At 37.3% G+C, this 18,994-nt stretch overlaps 1 protein-coding gene across 1 annotated transcript in view; it reads left to right on the top strand.

Moving 5' to 3' along the window:
- Positions 1–18,361, top strand: part of LOC148945594 (polyamine-transporting ATPase 13A3-like) — a 217,226-nt gene extending 198,865 nt beyond the window's left edge. Inside the window, exons 18-19 of the mRNA XM_089099558.1 lie at positions 12,559–12,894; positions 17,149–18,361. Coding sequence (XP_088955684.1) covers positions 12,559–12,894; positions 17,149–17,819 — 1,007 coding nt within the window. The 3' untranslated portion in view covers positions 17,820–18,361. The remainder of the gene's footprint in view (positions 1–12,558; positions 12,895–17,148) is intronic.
- The last annotated feature ends 633 nt before the right edge of the window (positions 18,362–18,994 follow it).

The raw sequence follows: 18,994 nt of genomic DNA, 5'->3' as shown, positions 1-18,994 counted from the left end.
ACTTACACACACACACAAACACACACACACAAAACTTACACATGCACACAAAAAACTTATATCCACACACAACAGCTTAGACACACAAAAAATTACACACACACACAAAAAACTTATACCAAAACGCAAAAACTTACATGCACACAAAAACATACATTCACACTAAAACTTACACAAACACAAAAACTTACACACGCTCACAAAAACTTACACACACACACAAAAACTTACACACACACACAAGCATGAAAAATTACACACACAAGCCAAAACTTACACACACACACCAAAACTTACACACACACACACAAAAACTTACACACACACACACAAAAACTAACACAATCACACTAAAACTAACAAGCACACAAAAACTTACAAGCACACACAAACTGACACACACACACACACACACACACACAAAAACTGACACAAACACTCCAAAACTAACACACACACAAACACTTACACACACACACAAACACACAGACACAAAAACATACAAAAGAAAACAAAAAAACAAACACACACACACTCACGATAACAAACAAAAACACGCAAAAACAAACACACACAAAAACATACACAGTCACACGAAAACAAACACACACACACACACTAACACTAACACACACACGCCAAAAATTACACACACACACACACACACACACAAACTAACACACACACACAAACTTAAACACACACACACACACAAACAAAAACTTACACAAGCACACGAAAACTTACATGCACACAAAAACTTACAAGCACACAAAAACTTACACACACACACACACAAAAAATAACAAAACAAAAAAAAACAAACCAAAACTCACACACACACGCAAAAACTTACACACACACACAAAAACTTACACACACACACAAACACAAAAACTTACACAAGAACACAAAAAAACACACACACACATGCACAAAAACTTACACACACACACACACACACACAAAACTTACACGCACACACACACGAAAACTTACACACACACGCCAAAACTTACACACACAAAATCATACACACACACACACACACACACACACAAAAACATACACACACAAACACAAAAAAAACTTACAAACACAAAAACTAACAAACACAAACACAAAAAATTACACAAACACACAAAAAACTTATATCCACACGCAATAGCTTAGACACACAAAAACTTACACACACACACAAAAACTTACACACACACACACACCAAAACTTACACACACACAAAAACTTACACACACACACACACACACACAAAAACTTACACATGCACACGAAAACTAACATGCACACAAAAACTTACATGCACACAAAAAATTACACACACATACAAAAAAAAAAAACAGACACACAAACACAATAAAAATTACACACACACACACACATAAACACACACACACAAAAAAAATAAAAAAAAAACAAAAAAAAATTACACACACCAACACAAAAACAAAAATAAAAAAAAAAATCCACACACAAAACTAACACACACACGAATAAAAACACAAACACACACACAAAAACAAACACACACAAAAACAAACACACACACAAACACACACACACACACACAAACTTACACACACAAACACAAAAACTCACACACACACACACACACACACAAACACAAAAACACACACACACAAAAACAAACACACACAAACAAAAGCTAAAACACACAAAACTAACACACACACACAAAAACTTACACCCACACCCAAAAACTTACATGCACACAAAAATATACATTCACACAAAAAATGACACAAGAAAAAAAAATTACAAACAAGCACAAAACTGAAAAAAACAATAACATAATTAAAAAACAAAAAAAAATTAAAAAAACACAAAACAAAAAACAAAAACAAAACTAAAACAAGAAAACTACAAAATAAAATATAAAAAACACTTACACACACACACACACACACACGAAAAATAAAACACACACGACAAAACAAAAACACACAAAAGCTTAGCCACACAAAAACTTACACACACACACACACACAAAAACTAACACCCACACGCAAAAAAATACATGCACACAAAAACTAAAATTAACACAAAAAATGAAAAAAAAACACACTTGCAAACAATAACACAATAATAAAAAAAACAAAACACAAATAAAAAAAAAAACAAACGAACAATTCAGCACACACACAAAAACTTACACACACACACGGCAAAACTTACACACACACACAAAAACTTACACACTAACCTTATCACAGATACATTGTATTAATTTTTCAAATTTCATTTGAATTTCTGTCGTGAAATGCAAGAGTTGGAATATTTCAGTAGTGACTTGTTGTGCTTTACCTTCTCACAGTTACATTATCTTGATTTTTCGAAGTTCATGAACTGCCAGAGTTGGAAAATTGGGGTCATAGTCCACAAGCCTGATCGGTGTAAATTCACTAGCGCAGGATTGTGGATCCTCTCTCCCAGCCTGAATGGGGGAAATTCACTAGCTCGGACTTTGGGTCCAAGTCCACCAGCCTGAACGGTGGAACTGCACTCGCTCAGTCATGGGGTCCTAATCCACCAGCCTGACTGGTGGATATCCACTAGCTCTATATTGGGGTCTCAGTCCACCAGCCTGAATGATGGAAATTCACTAGCTCAGAATTAGGGTCCGACTCCACCAGCCTGAATGGTGGAAATCCACTAGCTCAATATTGGGGTCTCAGTCTAGCAGTCTGAAGAGTGGAAATTCACTGTTTAAGTTAAGGTAGGTTAACTTATCATGTGCGCGCATGATAAGTTAACCTAACCTAACTTAAACAGTGAATTTCCACCGTTCAGGCAGCTGGACTAACACCCCCAGCTGGAGCGAGTTAATGTACGTCAGTCAGGTTGGTGGTGTGCGACAACACGACTGAGAGAGTGAATTTACATCATATAGTCAATTTGGGTGAGACCCCGATCTCGAGATAGTGACTTTACGCCAAACAGTCAGCTGGAATCGGCCCCCCATTATCATTTCGTTACTTTACAACGTTCAGGCTGGTGGACTAAGACCCCAATTATGAGCTAGTGAATTTCCACCGTTCAGGCTGGTGGAGTGGGACCCCAATACTGAGCTAGTGGATTTCCACCATTCTGGCTGGTGGACTAAGACCCCAATTTTCCAACTATTGCATTTCATGAACTTCGAAAAATCAAGAGAATGTAACTGTGAGAAGGTAAAGCACAACAAGTCACTACTGAAATATTCGAACTCGTGCATTTCACGACAGAAATTCAAATGAAATTTGAAAAATTAAGACAATGTAACTGTGATATGGTAAGTGTGTAAGTTTTTGTGTGTGTGTGTAAGTTTTGGCGTGTGTGTGCGTAAGTTTTCGTGTGTGTGCGTAGTTGTGTGTGTGTGTGTGTGTAAGTTTTTGTGTGTGTGTGTAAGTTTTTGTGGGTGTATGCAAGTTTTTGTGTGTGTAAGTTTTTGTGTGCATGTAAGTTTTTGTGTGCATGTCAGTTTTTGAGTGTGGGTGTAAGTTTTGTGTGTGTGTGTGTGTGTTAGTTTTTGTGTGCGTTAGCTTTTGTGTGTGTAATTTTTGTTGTGTGTGTGTAAGTTTTCTTTTGTGTGTGTGTGTGTGTGGAAGTTTGTGCGCGATTTTTATTTTTAGTGTGCAAGTGTAATTTTTTTTTTCTTTTGTGTTTGTTTTTTTTTGTGTGTTTGTGTGTGTGTAAGTTTTTGTTTGTGTGTGTTATTGTTTGTGCGTGTGTGTTAGTTTTTGTGTGTGTGTAAGTTTTTGTGTGCATGTTTGTTTTTGTGTGCTTGTAAGTTTTTGCGTGTGGGTGTAAGTTTTTGTGTGTGTGTTTAAGTTTTGTGTGTGTTAGCTTTTGTGTGTGGGTGTTAGTTTTTGTGTGTGTTTGTAAGTTTGTGTGCGTGTTTGTGTGTGTGTGTAATTTTTTGTGTGTGTTTGTGTCATTTTGTGTGTGTGTGTGTGTATTTTTGTTATTCTTTGTTTGTGTTAGATTTTGCGTGTGTGTGTGATTTTTAGTTATTGTTTGCGTTATTTTTGTTTGTGATTGTGTGTGTGTATTTTTTTTTTTTTGTTTGTGTGTGTATGTTTGTTTTGTTCATGTGTAAGTTTTTGTGTGTGTGTGTGTTTGTTTGTGTGTGTGTGTGTATGTTTTCGTGTGTGTGTGTGTGTGTGTTTTGTGTGTGTGTGTGTGTGTGTGTGTAAGTTTTTGTGTGCATGTAAGTTTTGTGTGCATGTAAGTTTTCGTGTGCATGTGTAAGTTTTGTGTGTGTGTGTGTGTGTAAGTTTTTGTGTGTGTGTAAGTTTGGTGTGTGTGTGTGTGTAAGTTTTTGTGTGTGTGTAAGTTTTTGTGTGTCTAAGCTATTGCGTGTGGATATTAGTTTTTTGTGTGTTTGTGTGTGTGTGTGTGTGTGTAAGTTTTTGTGTGTGTTAGTTTTTTGTGTGTGTGTGTGTGTAAGTTTGTGTGTGTGTGTGTGTGTGTGTGTGTCTCTTTTTTTGTGTGTGTTATTTTTGTATATTTTGTTTAATATTTATTTTTTTATTGTGTTTTATTTTTGTTTGTTTTTGTGTGTTTGTTTAAGTTTTTGTGCATGTGTGTGTGAGTTTTTGTGTTAATGTGTAAGTTTTTGTGTATGTGTGTGTGTGTAAGTTTTTGTGTGTGTGTGTAAGTTTTGGAGTGTGTGTGTGAGTTTTATTGTGTTTTTGTGTTAGTTTTTGATTTATGTGTGTGTTTGTGTGTGTGTGTTAGTTTTTGTGTGCATGTTAGTTTTTGTGTGCATGTAAGTTTTCGTGTGCATTAGTTAGTTTTTGTGTTTTTTTGTGTGTGTGTGTTTGTTTTTGTGTGTGTGTAAGTTTGTGTGTGTGTGTGTGTGTGTGTGTAAGTTTTGGAGTGTGTGTGTAAGTTTTAGTGTGTGTGTGTGTGTAAGTTTTTGTGTGAATGTGTATGTTTTTGTTTGTGTTATTTTTTTCGTGTTTTTGTTAGTTTTCGTGCGTGTGTGTGTGTGAGTTTTTTGTGTTCATGTGTAAGTTTTTGTGTGTGTGTGTTTGTGTGTGTGTGTTAGTTTGTGTGTGTGTGTAATTGTTGTGGTGTGTGTGTTTGTTTTTGTGTGTGTGTGTGTGTGTGTGTGTGTGTGTGTAAGTTTTTGTGTGCATGTAAGTTTTTGTGTGCATGTAAGTTTTCGTGTGCATGTGTAAGTTTGTGTGTGTGTGTGTGTGTAAGTTTTTGTGTGTGTGTGTCTAAGTTTTGGCGTAAGTGTGTAAGTTTTGGCGTGTGTGGGTAAGTTTTAATGCGTGTGTGTGTGTGTAAGCTTTTGTGTGTGTGTGTAAGTTTTTGTGCGTGTGTTTAAGTTTTTGTGTGTGTGTAAGTTTTTGTGTGAATGTTAGTTTTTGTGTGCATGTAAGTTTTTGCGTGTTGGTCTAAGTTTGTGTGTGTGTGTGTGTTAGTTATTTTGTATAAGCTTTTGTGTGTTGTTGTAAGTTTTTTGTGTGATTGTGTTAGTTTTTTTGTGTGTGTGTGTGTGTGTGTGTGTGTAATTTTTTGTTTGTGTGTAATTTTTTTTGTGTGTGTTTTTTTTGTGTGTTGGTGTGTAATTTTTTGTGTGTGTCTGTAAGTTTTTGTGTGAATGTAAGTTTTTGTGTGAATGTAAGTTTTTGAGTGTGGGTGTAAGTTTTTGTGTGTGCGTGTAAGTTTTTGTGTGTCTAAGCTTTTGTGTGTGGGTGTATGTTTTGTGTGTGTTTGTGTGTTAGTTTGTGTGTGTGTGTGTGTGTGTGTGTTAGTTTTTGTGTGTTTTATTTTTGTGTGTGTGTGTGTGTGTTAGTTTGTGTGTGTGTGTATGTGTATGTTTTTTTGTGCTTGTTAGTTTTTACGTGTGTGTGAGTGTTTTTGTGTGTGTGTGTGTGTGTAAGTTTTTGTGAGTCTAAGATTTTGTGTGTGTAAGTTTTTACGTGTGTGTGTGTAAGTTTTCGTGTGTGTGTGTGTGTAATTTTGTGTGTGCCTGTGTGTTTTCGTGTGCTTTTGTTAGTTTGTGTGTGTGTGTGTGTAAGTTTTTTTGTTTGTGTGTGTGTTAGTTTTTGTGAGTTTTTGTATGTTTCTGTGTGCATGTAAGTTTTTGTGTTAATGTAATTTTTTAAGTGTGGGTGTAAGATTTTGTGTGTGCGTGTCAGTTTTTGTGTGTCTTAGACTTTGTGTGTGGGTGTAAGTTTTTGTGTGTCTAAGATTTTGTGTGTGGATGTAAGTTTTTTGTGTGTGTGTGTTTAAGTTGTTGTTGGTGTTTTTTTGTTGGTGTGATTGTAGGTGTTTGTGTGGATGTTAGTTTTTGCGTGTGTGTTTAAGTTTTTTTGTGTGTGTTGAAGTTTTTGTGTGAGTAAGTTTTGGATTGTGTGTGTAAGTTTGTGTGTGTGTGTGTGTGTGTGTGTGTCAGTTTTTGTTTGTGTGTGTTTGTGTGTGTTTTTGTGGTTGTTTGTTTGTTTGTTTGTTTGTGTGTGTGTGTGTGTGTGTGTGTGTGTCTTAGTTTTTGTGTGTGTCAGTTTGGGCGTGTGTGTGTAAGTTTTCGTGTGTGTGTGTGTGTGTGTTAGTTTTTTTGCTTGTTTGTGTGTTTTTTTGTGTTCATCTGTTAGTGTTTGTGTTTTTGTGTGTGTTTAAGTTTGTTTTTGTGTGTGTTAGTTTTTGAGTGTGTGTGTTTGTTTTAGTTTGTGTGTGTGTGTGTTTTTAATTTTTTTTTGTGTGTGTGTGTGTGTAAGTTTTTGTGTGAATTTATGTTTTTTTTTGCATTTATGTGTTCGTGTTTTTTTTTATGTGTGTGTTTGTGTCTGTGTGTGTTTGTGTGTAAGTTTGTGTGTGTGTGTATTTTTGTGTGTGTGTGTGTGTGTGTGTGTGATTGTTTTCGTGTTTTTTTATTTTTTCTTTTTTGTTTGTTTATTTTTTCGTTTTATTTTTTTTTTTTGTTTTTGTTTTATTTTTGGGGTGTGTGTGTAAGTTTTCGTGTGTGTGTGTGTGTGTGTAAGTTTTGTGTGTGTGTGTGTGTGTGTAAGTTTTTGTGCGTGTGTGGGCCGCTTAATCACAAAGGCCGTTAATTAGAATAGATAGCTCTTATGAAATTACTAAAAAATCTCTGGCTTAATGAGTGAGGTATTGACTAGGGGGTGAACCCAATCATATATGTAATATTTTCTGTTCGTTTAAAGTTTTGATGTGTGTGTGTGTGTGTGTGTAAGTTTTTGTGTGAATTTTATTTTTTGTGTGCTTTTTATTTTAAGTGTGATTGTTTTATTTTTTTTGTGTGTTTATTTGTGTGTGTAAGTTTTTTTGTGTGTTAGTTTTTGCGTGTGTGTGTAAGTTTTCGTGTGTGTGTGTAAGTTTTGTTTGTGTGTGTGTGTGTTAAATTTTTTGTGCGTGTGTGTGTGTGTTTTTGTGTTTTCTTTTTTTAGTTTGTGTGTGTGTGTGTGTGTGTGTGTGTGTATTTTTTTGTGTGTGTGTAATTTTTTGAGTGTGTGTGTTTAATTTTTTTTGCGTGTGTGTGTGTTTGTTGTTTGTGTGTGTGTGTGTGTGTTTAAGTTTGTTTGTGAATGTAAGTTTTTGTGTGCATGTAAGTTTTCGTGTGTGTAAGTTTTGGCGTGTTTGTGTAAGTTTTCATGTGTGTGTAAGTTTTCGTGTGTGTGTGTGAGTTTTTGTGTGTGTGTGTAAGTTTTGTGTGTGTGTAAGTTTGTGTGTGCATGTATGGTGACCGGGGGAGGACCTTTGGGGCCCAGGGAGGGCGTTTGGGGATCCGGAGGCCCTTGAGGATTGAGTGGTCTTTTGGGAGCCCGGGGGACCTTTTTGGACCGGGGGAGGGTCCTTGGGAGCGCGGTGGTCTTTTGGGAGCCCTGTGGGCCTTTGGAGGTCCGGGGGGGGGGCAGTTGGGGGCCTGGGGGACATTTGGGGACCGGTGAAGGGCCTTTGGGACCCCGTTGGTCCTTGGGGGGCTCGATGGGGCTTTGGGGGGCCGGGGGAGGGCCTTGCGGGCACTGGGCGGGGTTTGGGGGGTCTGGTGGACCTTTGGGGACCGGGGAGGGCCTTTGGGGCTCGGGTATGGCCTTTTTGGGGTCTGGGGGCCCTTTGGGACCCCGTTGGTCCTTTGGGTGTCCGTGGGACCTTTGGGGGCCGGGGGACGGCCTTTGGGGGCCCGGGGGGCCAGTTGGGCGCCTGGGGGACCTTTGGGGACCGTGGGAGGGCCTTTGGACGCGTGGGGAGGGCGTTTGGGGGGCCCGGGGTTGGCCTTGGGGGGTCTGGGTGGGCCTTGGGGGGCTCCGGTGGCCCTTTGCGACCTTGGGGGGGCCTTTGGGGGGGCCGGGGGAGGGCCTTTGGGGCACAGGGAGGGCAGTTGAGGGCCTGGGGGACATTTGGGGACCGGTGGAGGGCCTTTGGGATCCCGTTGGTCCTTCGGGAGCTCGTTGGGCCTTTGGGGGGGCCCGGGGATGGCCTTTGGGGGTCGGGGGGGGCCTTTGGGGGTCTGGGTGGGCCTTTGAGGACCGGGGGCTTCCTTCGGAGTTGGGGTGGGGTATGAGAAGCCTTTGGGGTTGGGGTAGAGGACCTCACAACACTGTTAAAATACAACTTGTGTATTATAACGACCACACTCAAAACCTCTTCCAAAATCTCTTCAAAAATCACTTTTTAAAATGTCTCTAGCCGTTTCGCCGAAATAGTTCCATAAAATAGCTAAAACGGTTTCGCCAAAATTAACCCTAAACGGAATTTCGGCATGTTACTTTTGTTTGGCATCTCTGCGCCAATGCATTTCAAATTATTTGGAAACCTTTTCGCGCGCTAAGATCAATACGTCTGCTCGGAAACGATTCTCTTGTTAGAAACAACAAATTAATTTCACTTTCGTAAATCAATTCTCTATAGAACAACAAATTAATTCCCCTTTTGTGCCAATCAATCAATCATGACATCATGTGTGATCTAACTGTTTCTCGGTGACAATTCTCTTTGGAAATGCAAGGACATTAATTAACTTGACGTCATCTGTCAGACATTAATTAACTGTTTCCCGGAACCTCATAACATCTGGTTCGAATAACAATAACAAATACTATTTCTGGATCATAACATCCGCCTCGAACAGGAAGGAAGTGTCATTAACTTTGCTTCGAACGACAACAACATTGACCCCATTAACCACGTGTTCTCTCTAATGACTTTGTTCAAAACAACAATAACATTGACCTTGGCATTTTGCCTCGGAAACAATAACAACATTGACCTTGGCATTCGTTGAGAGCGTGCCAAAAACACACCTGGAGAAAGAGGTCATTGACCGATTACGCAATCATTCTCACTAATGACTCTATGCCCATATTTGGTGTACTGACAGTATTCTATGCCCATATAAGGAGTCCCGTCTGCGCTGGTACCCCCTCCTCTACTAGTATAGTTATGTATTCAGTGTGATTATGTATGATGGAAAAATAGATGAACCTGAACCTAAACAGCTTGTTTATGCTGAGCCCTTCTTCTGTTCCCTGTTTTTTCTGTTCAAAATTGTTAAGTTCATCACATTATAGCCTTTTATCGGATAGGGAAAAATCTCTTGTAAAAAATCCAGCAAACAGGCTCAGTACTGTTTCTAATCAAAGAGATGCAATAGGATGTTCTTACGTTAAAAAATTCAAGCAGACTTCGTTCGTGTTGCAAAGCATTTATTTGCAAGGGAAAAAGCGGGGGCTGAGGTGGGCGGTAGACCCCCAAAATAAAAATCTTAACAAAAGAGGCTGCAAATGCGGGGGTTTGGGGGGCGGGAGCCCCCAACTGTACCTCCTAATCCCTGTAGGTTTTAAGGTTCGAACTTATGCCTTTTTAACTCTTTAGAAAACGTAGTTTTTTTTTCAAATAATTTCTGCACGTTTTTGTGCAGTTTATTACTTATTATTGCTTGACTAACTGCTAGCTGATCGTGTCAAGAGTTAAAGTTGGGGGGCTCCCGCCCCCAACCCCCGCTTTTTAAGATTCTTGTTTTAATGCTTTTAATTCCTGAATACTCAAATCAAATGCACAGTAAGATTTTCTTGTTTCAACTCTTCTTCGAGCATGCGGGCATACGGCATGTTATCAAAGCAGTGGAGACTTACCTGTAAGCTGAAGGCCGATGGTGATATTCTTCTGGAGACGCCTGTTGAGCCGAAGGATTTAATAGATTGGATTTAAAAAGGACTTGGATTCTTTTTTAAACTTTAAATTTAAGAGATACTACTTTAAATTCAATATATAAAAAATTTACCCAGACGGAGAATCGAACCCGGGTCTTCCGCATGACACACAGGAATAGTGACCACCTTACTATCAGAGACTCTTTTTAAATTATTTTTAGTCTGTTCGAACTATTTTTTGACGCCAGCAAAGAAATAATAAGATTTTTGTTTTTTTTCAAAAAAAAATTCTGGGGAAGAGATAGTATTTTTGGAAGCTTGCAGTCGTTCTTGTCAGGTTAGGAGGATTTATTTGATCTAATTTAATAATGAAATACTATGCTTTTAGGAATTTCAAAAATTAACATGGGTTCTTATGGGGAAACGAGGTTTTTCACAAATGTAAATTCGGGGGATAATTTTTTCGGTCTGAAAATATCAATAGACCCTAACAGGTTGAATTCCGCTTCGAATGAGTCCTCATTCACCCGGATTCGTTGCCAACTGTGGCCTTTAGGCGTGGCTGATAAAAAAAATAACTTGATGAACATTAAGTGGCTATATTTGTTTTTGGAAAGCAAGGGAGGAGTGATCGGATTGAGCTGAAATTTTGAGGATAAGCTCCCAGGCCCCAGGAAAGCTTATCCTCTAAATTTCAAAGCTTATCCCCGATTGGACAACGTTAAAGGGGGGCTGTAGTGGGAGGGTCGAAACTTCCGGCCCACTTTCCCCCATGAAGATAAAGTCGGAGGGGGGTGAAATTTTGCATGTTTCTTAGTTTGAACTTAGGCTACAAAATGCGATCACCGCCGTCTCTCTGCGACCGCTAGGACCGGAAATCACTTAACATTGTGGTGGGTCGCCTTTTTAAAGAGGCACAAGTGTGTCTCCTTGATAATCTTACCTCAATACGCTTAGACTCTCACCTCAAAGCTTTTTTAATTTTTCTGCATGAAATGCTTGGATGCTGCTTTTGGGTAATCCTACATCCACAAATTTTCTTCATTTCTTTGTCAGGATTAAATAAAAAAACTAGCTTTTTTGACTGACAGTAAGAAACAACATTAAAACTTAAAACAAACAGAAATTATTACGTATATGAGGGGAATCTCCCCCTCCCCAACACCTCGCTCTTCACGCTAAAGTTTTTTGGCGCTTTTAAAAAAGTTATTTGCTCTTCTAATTTAACAACCCTAGTGTTTCAGGAGTTGTTGTTGAAGATTTGAAGCACAATTTAAACTTCAGCGTATAGAGCGATGTGTTGAGGAGGGAAAGATTCCCCTTATATACGTAATTATTTCTGTTCGTTTTAAGTTTTAATGTTACATCTTACTTTTAATTGAATTTTTTTTTTATTTAATTTCTGATCGTTTTCTAAATAATGCCAGGAAATCTGACTCCACCTCTATGGAAAAATCCCCCTCCCGACGGAAATATTATCTGAAAAACTCAATGCTGGTAAAAATTTACCCCGGACAATTACCCTTAACACCTCCAAGCGTAAATTTGAGTCGGTAAAGAGAAAGCAAGACATGTAAAGAAATTTCGTTAAGGAGTTCTGGAAAATTCCCCCAGTATAAAATTTCCCCTGAACAATTCACCCCTAGAAACTTCCTTCTTCATGGAAAATTATCCCCGTGCAAAATCCCCTCAGCAGAGTATACGTAAACAACGGGAAAATTTTATAACTTGAAGAGCTTTCTTCGGGGGCTGTGAGGGTCATATTATCTCCAAAGACATAATAGATATTGGGCTTTTCAACTATGCTGAGCAAAAGAATGTTGATCGGACGATTTTGGGAAAAAAGTGGTGTTGGAAGGGGCCTAATTGCCCTCCAATTGTTTTGGTCACTTAAAAAGGGCACTAGAGCTTTAAATTTCTGTTAGACTATGCCCTGTGTTTATTTTCTAGGCCACTGGGTCGATACGATCACACCTGGGGAAAACAAACAAAAAAGAACAACAAATAAACACTCTTCCGCAATCTCTGATACGTAGGGTTCTCTGATACGCTAAATCTGATGGTGTGGTTTTCATTAAGATTCTATAGCTTTTAGGGGGTATTTTCCCCCTTTTTCAAAAACAAGCAAATCAGGCTCGTAAGCTTCAATGGGTGTGACTAAACTTAATGAAACATATATTTTTGAAATCAGCATAAAAATTCAATTCTTTTGATATATCTGTTGGTATCAAAATTCCTGTTTCCTAGATTTTCGGTTACTATTGAACCGGGTCGCTCCTTACTTACAGTTCGTTACCACGAACTCTTTGATTCACTCATGTTCTTTCTTAAATTTTTTTTATCACTTTTTTTTAAAATTTACATTATTGTTACTTTATTGTTTTTGTTATTTCTTGTTGCTATCGTTAACTGTTTTAGGGATGTGTGGAGATGGAGCAAACGACTGTGGCGCGTTGAAAGCAGCTCACGCTGGGATCGCACTAACAGAAACGGAAGCCTCGGTGGCATCCCCATTCACATCAAAGGAGGCATCCATAGCATGCGTTGTTGAACTTCTCCGAGAATGCCGTTGTGCTCTTGTCACCTCATTTGGAATGTTTAAGTATATGGCTTCTTACAGTTTAACTCAATTCATTTGCTGCATGATGCTTTATCAGTTGGGTACAAACCTTACGGATTTGGAGTTTTTATATATTGATTTATTTATAATCACTGCCATATCAGCTGTGTTTGCACTTACAGGATCATTTGAAGGTATATTTTATTACTTGCAGTCTTATGGCGACACATATAACTTAATCAATAATAATAATAATAATAACTTATTTTTGACCCACTAACATTATAAAAAAGTTGAGTAACAAAAGCAAAGAAAAGGTAAAGACATAAAAAATAAAACACATGCAAATCAATATCAATATAAAGAACTACAGATGTAAATCAGAACAATCGCACAAGAGGATGAAAAGGACCCAACCGCTTGCAGGCCTCATCTTTTAACTTGGAGTCCAACTTATTATATGCCGTCAATATATCAGTTGCATTGAACAGTCTAATAATATTACGGTTTCTATACCAATGAGGCAAATACAAAAGATATTTACAATAAAGGAAATACAAAACTCTAATATCCTGCATATCACTAGTATTAAAAAATGGGCGCAAACCTAACAGAAAAAGAATGGAATGGTCGCAATATGTAGAATAGAGTTTAGCCAATGCCTTACGAGAATGTCGGCCGCGATTTGGGACAATTTTAGCATAACCTGCTTTAAGCTTATTCTTAATATCTGCAAGTGCACTAGCACGGATAGCTTAAATAGAAGAGCGGATACTATTCCCGAGCCAACGCAACGCAGGAGGCAGCTTAACTGAAAAAGAACTACAAATCAAATCACTACTTGGGTTTTTAGCATTGAAAACTAAATACTCAAATTTTTCAGCATTAAGCACGAGGCCAATTTTTTCCAAAATCTTAGAAACAAACTGGGTAGACTTAGAATAAGATAAATTAGGTAGACCCGTAAAACACGACGGAAAAATACGTGAAAGCACAGGGTATAACCATGCATTAAAAAGGTATGGTGACAGAAACCCCTCCCTGTCTAAGTCCAGACCGAATAGGAGTATTACCAAAAAAGATCTCTCCTGACCGAAGTCGAACATATGAATTTGCATACCAAAAACGAAGGACACATATAACAGATGAATTCACTCCAAGCTGGGTAAGAGAATACCATACTTGGCTGTCACAAACCGATTCAAAAGCTTTTGAAATATCTAACGCACATACATGAACTTCAGATCCATCTTTTTGTGCTTGAATTAAAAAAGAAGTAAGAATTCGACGTCCATGCTGGCATCCTATATTTGGTTTAAACCCAAATTCATTGGACACATAATCAACTTTCGGAAGAATTTTAGGAAGCAGGACATATTCAAAAACTACTCAGCAAACAGACTACCGTAATAGGTCTATATGATGCGCAGTTAGTCGGATCTTTCCCACGTTTAAGAATTGAAGTGACACTCCCGTACAAAAAAGAATCAGGCACCAAAGACGTACATAGACAAATTTGAAATAATAACTGCAAATGATAAATCAATTGTTTCGAATCAATATGAAGGTGAAAAACACTAATACCATCAATATCACATGATTTAGATTTTAAATTCTTAACACAACGAATCACACGGTCAGCAGAAACGGGAGGCACATGGCCTTGGTAAATTTTCGCAGGTAATACATAAGAACAGAGGCTAACAAACTGAGAGTGAACCGCATAATTCATAATATTAAAAATTTTATTATAATGATTAATCCAAGAGGCATTAAGGATCTGATCGGCATTAGGAGGTGAATAAAATTTCGCAACATTGATCACTTGTTTCCACTGACTTCGGAAATTCCACACCATTGTATCTTACTTTACGAAGATAATAAAGTTGATATACCTATAGAAAGGTAAAACACCCAAGTAAAATTGCTCTTCAGCCTGGAAAAAATGGTGAAATATCCACACTGGGGTCTGGCTAATTCTCACCGTGGAAAATCCCTCTGCGGCAAAAATTCCCAGGGAAAATTCCCCTTTCCTCAATATTTCTGCCTTGGTAAATTCTCCTCAAATGTAAAATTGAGCAGCCAAACGGTAATTACTAACAAATAAAAAGAACAAAGAAAAGCATATAATTGTAAATAATCTATTATGAAGGAATGGTGGGAGTCATTGTGTAAGTGGAGGGGATATCGGATGCCTGGAAGAGTGCAAAGATACAATTTTATAAATTTCCATGAGCCTTAAGATTATTATAGGAAGGGGTATAAAGGAGTGGGGCTTGGGTTCTGGTAGAAATTACACTTCCATCTTCTTTTATTGAAACTGAACCAGAATATGGGTGCGTCTGAATTTACCTCCCTTCTTACTGCAGAAAAAAGTTTCAAACATTTGTTTTAAAGCTTTATCTAACTAAACTAATTTACTTTGTATTTCATAAAGTTATATGCAATGATGTATAAGTGTTCATCAGTTATTATGAAGGAGGGGTGGTGAATCATTTTGTGAGGGGAAGGAGTGCCTCAAAGAGTGTAGTTCACCGCCAAAACATGCCTTCGTAAAAATATAGAATTAGTTCTAGGACAGGGGGGGGGGGGGGGTATGCAATATGTTTTGATTTCAGAGAATATTTCTGGTCCGCGCTTTTTTTTATGAAAATAATGATTAACATTAAACGTAAGAGGAGCAGAATTTATTCCGCATAGGAATAAATGACCACCCACTGCTTTTATGACCACCCATTGTGGTCATAGAAGCTTTTGAGGATCCACATTCGATCAGAAATTAAGAGTAGTATTTATTTTATAAAGTTAAAAGTTATTGAAAAGCAACCAGTCCCTGTCTTAAATTTCTTTGATATCTGGTCCTTTTGTAACCCCTCAGAGCTTATGATTAACATTCTGAGGTTCTTATTTTACTCAGATTTGTTGGAAATATCAACAAACATGCATTCGAGGATGATATAACCCCAGAGCCCTTGGGATAGGGGCTGTTATGTGAAATGTCAATTCTTGACAGGTTTATTTTATGGTTAAAAAAGGGGGAAGGGCATGTCCGATCTTTGGAGTCAAGCAGCATGAAACTTTTAAAGATTATTTTCTTAGTCCAAAAGATCATCAACATTGTACTGTGGGAAGGGGGATGGGCTTGCCGTCCGTAAATGAGCCACAAAAGTATTTTATTCATCGATTTGACCCTTACAGCCGTATCTGGGCCAAAGGTTCTAACAAGAAATATGTGTACATATTATTGTTTAAAGGATTGGTCTCTTTGATATTAGTCCCTTCTCTAATAAAGGTTGCTCAAAAAAGTGTTTCCAATCTGAAACTTGTTTTTCCTCTTTCGGAGAAAACATTCTAATAACCAAAGAATAATACTATTTGACTCCTCAGTCAACTTCAAATATAATAGGTCGCTACCCTAATAGTTGCACCCCCTTCCCCTAATAGGCCAGAAATAGCCCTGGGCTACACAACTGCGAGAAAACACTATGAAAATTAAATTTTTCCTTATTATGCACGGGAAGTTTTTGTTAATCAGATTTTCCTATTTCCTTCCGTTTTCATCCAGACTTTTATATTTTTTTTTTACATAATATGTATTTTTTACGTACTGTATTTATCCGAATGTTCTAATTATTTCACAATGATGTGCCACTATTGACCAGGTTCAGAACACAACTAACGAATACATGCCAAGATTCAGCCAATGGAAAACGATCGTTGCCAACCCTAATTTGGAATGGGAAGGGATAGTAAGGAATGATTTAAAGGGAATTATAACTTCATTGAAGGGGATAATAATTATATACTCTAGTTTTTGTGACTATTCCGTATTTTTTTATTGCTGTGTTAGCAGTATTCTTGGTAAATGTGATCTATTACCGGTATATTAAATTTCTGTTGTATTTTTCCTTATCTTTCGGTAACAGTAATACTAATTTCGATATATTAAGTAACAAATATTATTCAAATATTATTTTATCTTATTAAATGAACCTCCCTTAAGTATTGGTCCGTTTAACCAACTTATCCACCTTTTTTCGTATGTAGTGTCATGTTCTTGTGTCTCTGTGTCTAGAATGTCTTTTGTTTCCTTTATTTACTCTGCTCTTTAGACTTATTAAGTTTTCATGTATGCAATGTATTTTCTTAAATTATATTCCACAAGTATCATCTTTGTACATGACGTGGGTTAAAAATAAACTATTGTTATTTTTACTATAAAAAGTGGAGCCTTGAATAGATTGGGTGGAGTTGCTGATATTCATAGAAACAAAACAATTATAGGGAAGAAGGGGTCCTCTTCTTCTACAAGCATGCAGGAATTGCACCAAATATTTATTTATTTATCAATAAGTAGCAAGTACGCCTTTTTTTCGTTGTTTAGTTCATATTATCTGTTTTTTAATCAATTAATTCAATCAACTCATTCAAACCATTTTTTTTTTCAGGGAAGCTACACGAAAAACCACCACCAACGTCACTCATTTCAGTTGGGCCTTTGATGTCAATACTTAGTCAGGTCATAATTACATTAGCTACGACTTACACTTCCCTTGAGCTTACCAAATCACAGCCATGGTATTATCCATACAACAACACTGAGGATTTCGGTGCAGATTCTTCTTATGAAAATTTTTCAATTTTCTCAACGTCTCAGTTTATTTACATTATTTTAGCCATCTCGTTTTCAAAAGGTTTTCCATACAGGAAACCTTTTTATACAAATTTGCCCTTTCTTCTGCTAACTATTCTACAGCTATCAGTATCGGTCTACTTGACCGTATACCCAGCTCTGTTTGTGCAGAATTTCATGGAGTTGAAACCCCCTCCAGAGGTTTTGTTCAGAGGTATACTGCTCGCTATTGGATTATGCGCCATGGTTTTATCACTATTAGCTGAAGTTTATTTCGTTGATTTATTTATATGCACAGTCTTTACGTCTTGGTTGGATAAGTTGTGTGGAAAGAACCTTAAAAACTACGAAAAAATTATCGAAGAAATAGATGGCGATATAAACTGGAATCCTAATAGATTTTTAAATTCAAACAAAATGATCAAAGTCCGAAAAGACAGGCATGGTAGAAATGAGTTTGAACTTAATTCTTTAAATGAGTCGTAGCTCAGGACTCATACTTATGCATAGAAAAATCGCTCACAGGTAAATCATTATGATCAGATATGCTCGGAATTTTTGTTATGCCTAAAAGAAGGATTTTTGACCAAATTCAAGTGCAAATGTGACAGTTTTAAAGCGTCAAATTTCTTTTACTCTAAGTGAAGGAATGATAACTCTTTTACGGTTTGTCTTTTTTTGTATGGACAGCTACGAATCACATACTTTTAACACACATTTACTGACAACAAGATCCAGCATTCTTTGTCTTTTAAGTGGCGCCAATTAAGGAGGGGGTTATCTAATTTTTTACTTCATTGGAAAAATCGAGTCTTCCTTTTAACTATTAAAAGAATCTTTTTTTGTATCTTCTTTAGGGAAAATAAAATGACCCGCCTCCTCCTCCCCCCTCCACATATTTGTGTTTTGACGCAACTGATTATTATACCAATATTACCTTTGCCATAGAAAATGTTCATAAACTCCATGTTTGTACTATAAACAGTTTTATATTATCTTCTAATTTTTAATATATTTTTGATCTTGTACCTTGCTTTTTCCCCTAGTTATTAATCTTCTATGTTTGGAAATTCCTCTCACAGCTATCAAATGAAGCAAAAATTTGTAATTGCTATCATATTGATTGTTGGCTATCATTCTTTTCATAATGGAGTTGGTATTATAGAATGATGGCAGATGAGAAAAATCTAATCGATGATTCTCATTGGAGAAAAATGAGATATGTAGGCTTTAGTAATCTAATTAATTGGTAATCAAATTAAATTGTTAATCAAACTAATTAGTAATTAAATTATATTCAGAGAAAGGAAAGAGTCATCGTTTTGAACCAAGGGCTTTAATCAAGGTCTTATCCTACATGTTTATGGTTTTTAATCGTTTAAATCAAGAGATTAAATCATTAAGTCAAGGTTATATACAAAGTGTTAATTACTTGTCTTTTTCGCTCCGAAGTTAGTACGAAGGGTCTACCCCCCCCCCCCTCCCGTGGAATAGCAGAATGTGTTAGTCCATCAGAGTGTCTTATTCTCCTCCCCCCCATCCTTCCTAGGAAAAGAATGTCTAAAAGCACAGTTATTGTTTTTCTTTTGTCATAACCTATATTTAGGAGTGCCAGGTATATAAGGAGCGTCCAAACTTAGATGCAAAAAGATTGAATTCTA

The sequence above is a fragment of the Artemia sp. Qi Xiang Cuo genome, chromosome 13 (genome assembly GCF_049724085.1).
Source record: "Artemia sp. Qi Xiang Cuo chromosome 13, ASM4972408v1, whole genome shotgun sequence".
In the NCBI taxonomy this organism is placed as follows: domain Eukaryota; kingdom Metazoa; phylum Arthropoda; class Branchiopoda; order Anostraca; family Artemiidae; genus Artemia; species Artemia sp. Qi Xiang Cuo.
This window is presented reverse-complemented; position numbering and strand designations above follow the sequence as displayed.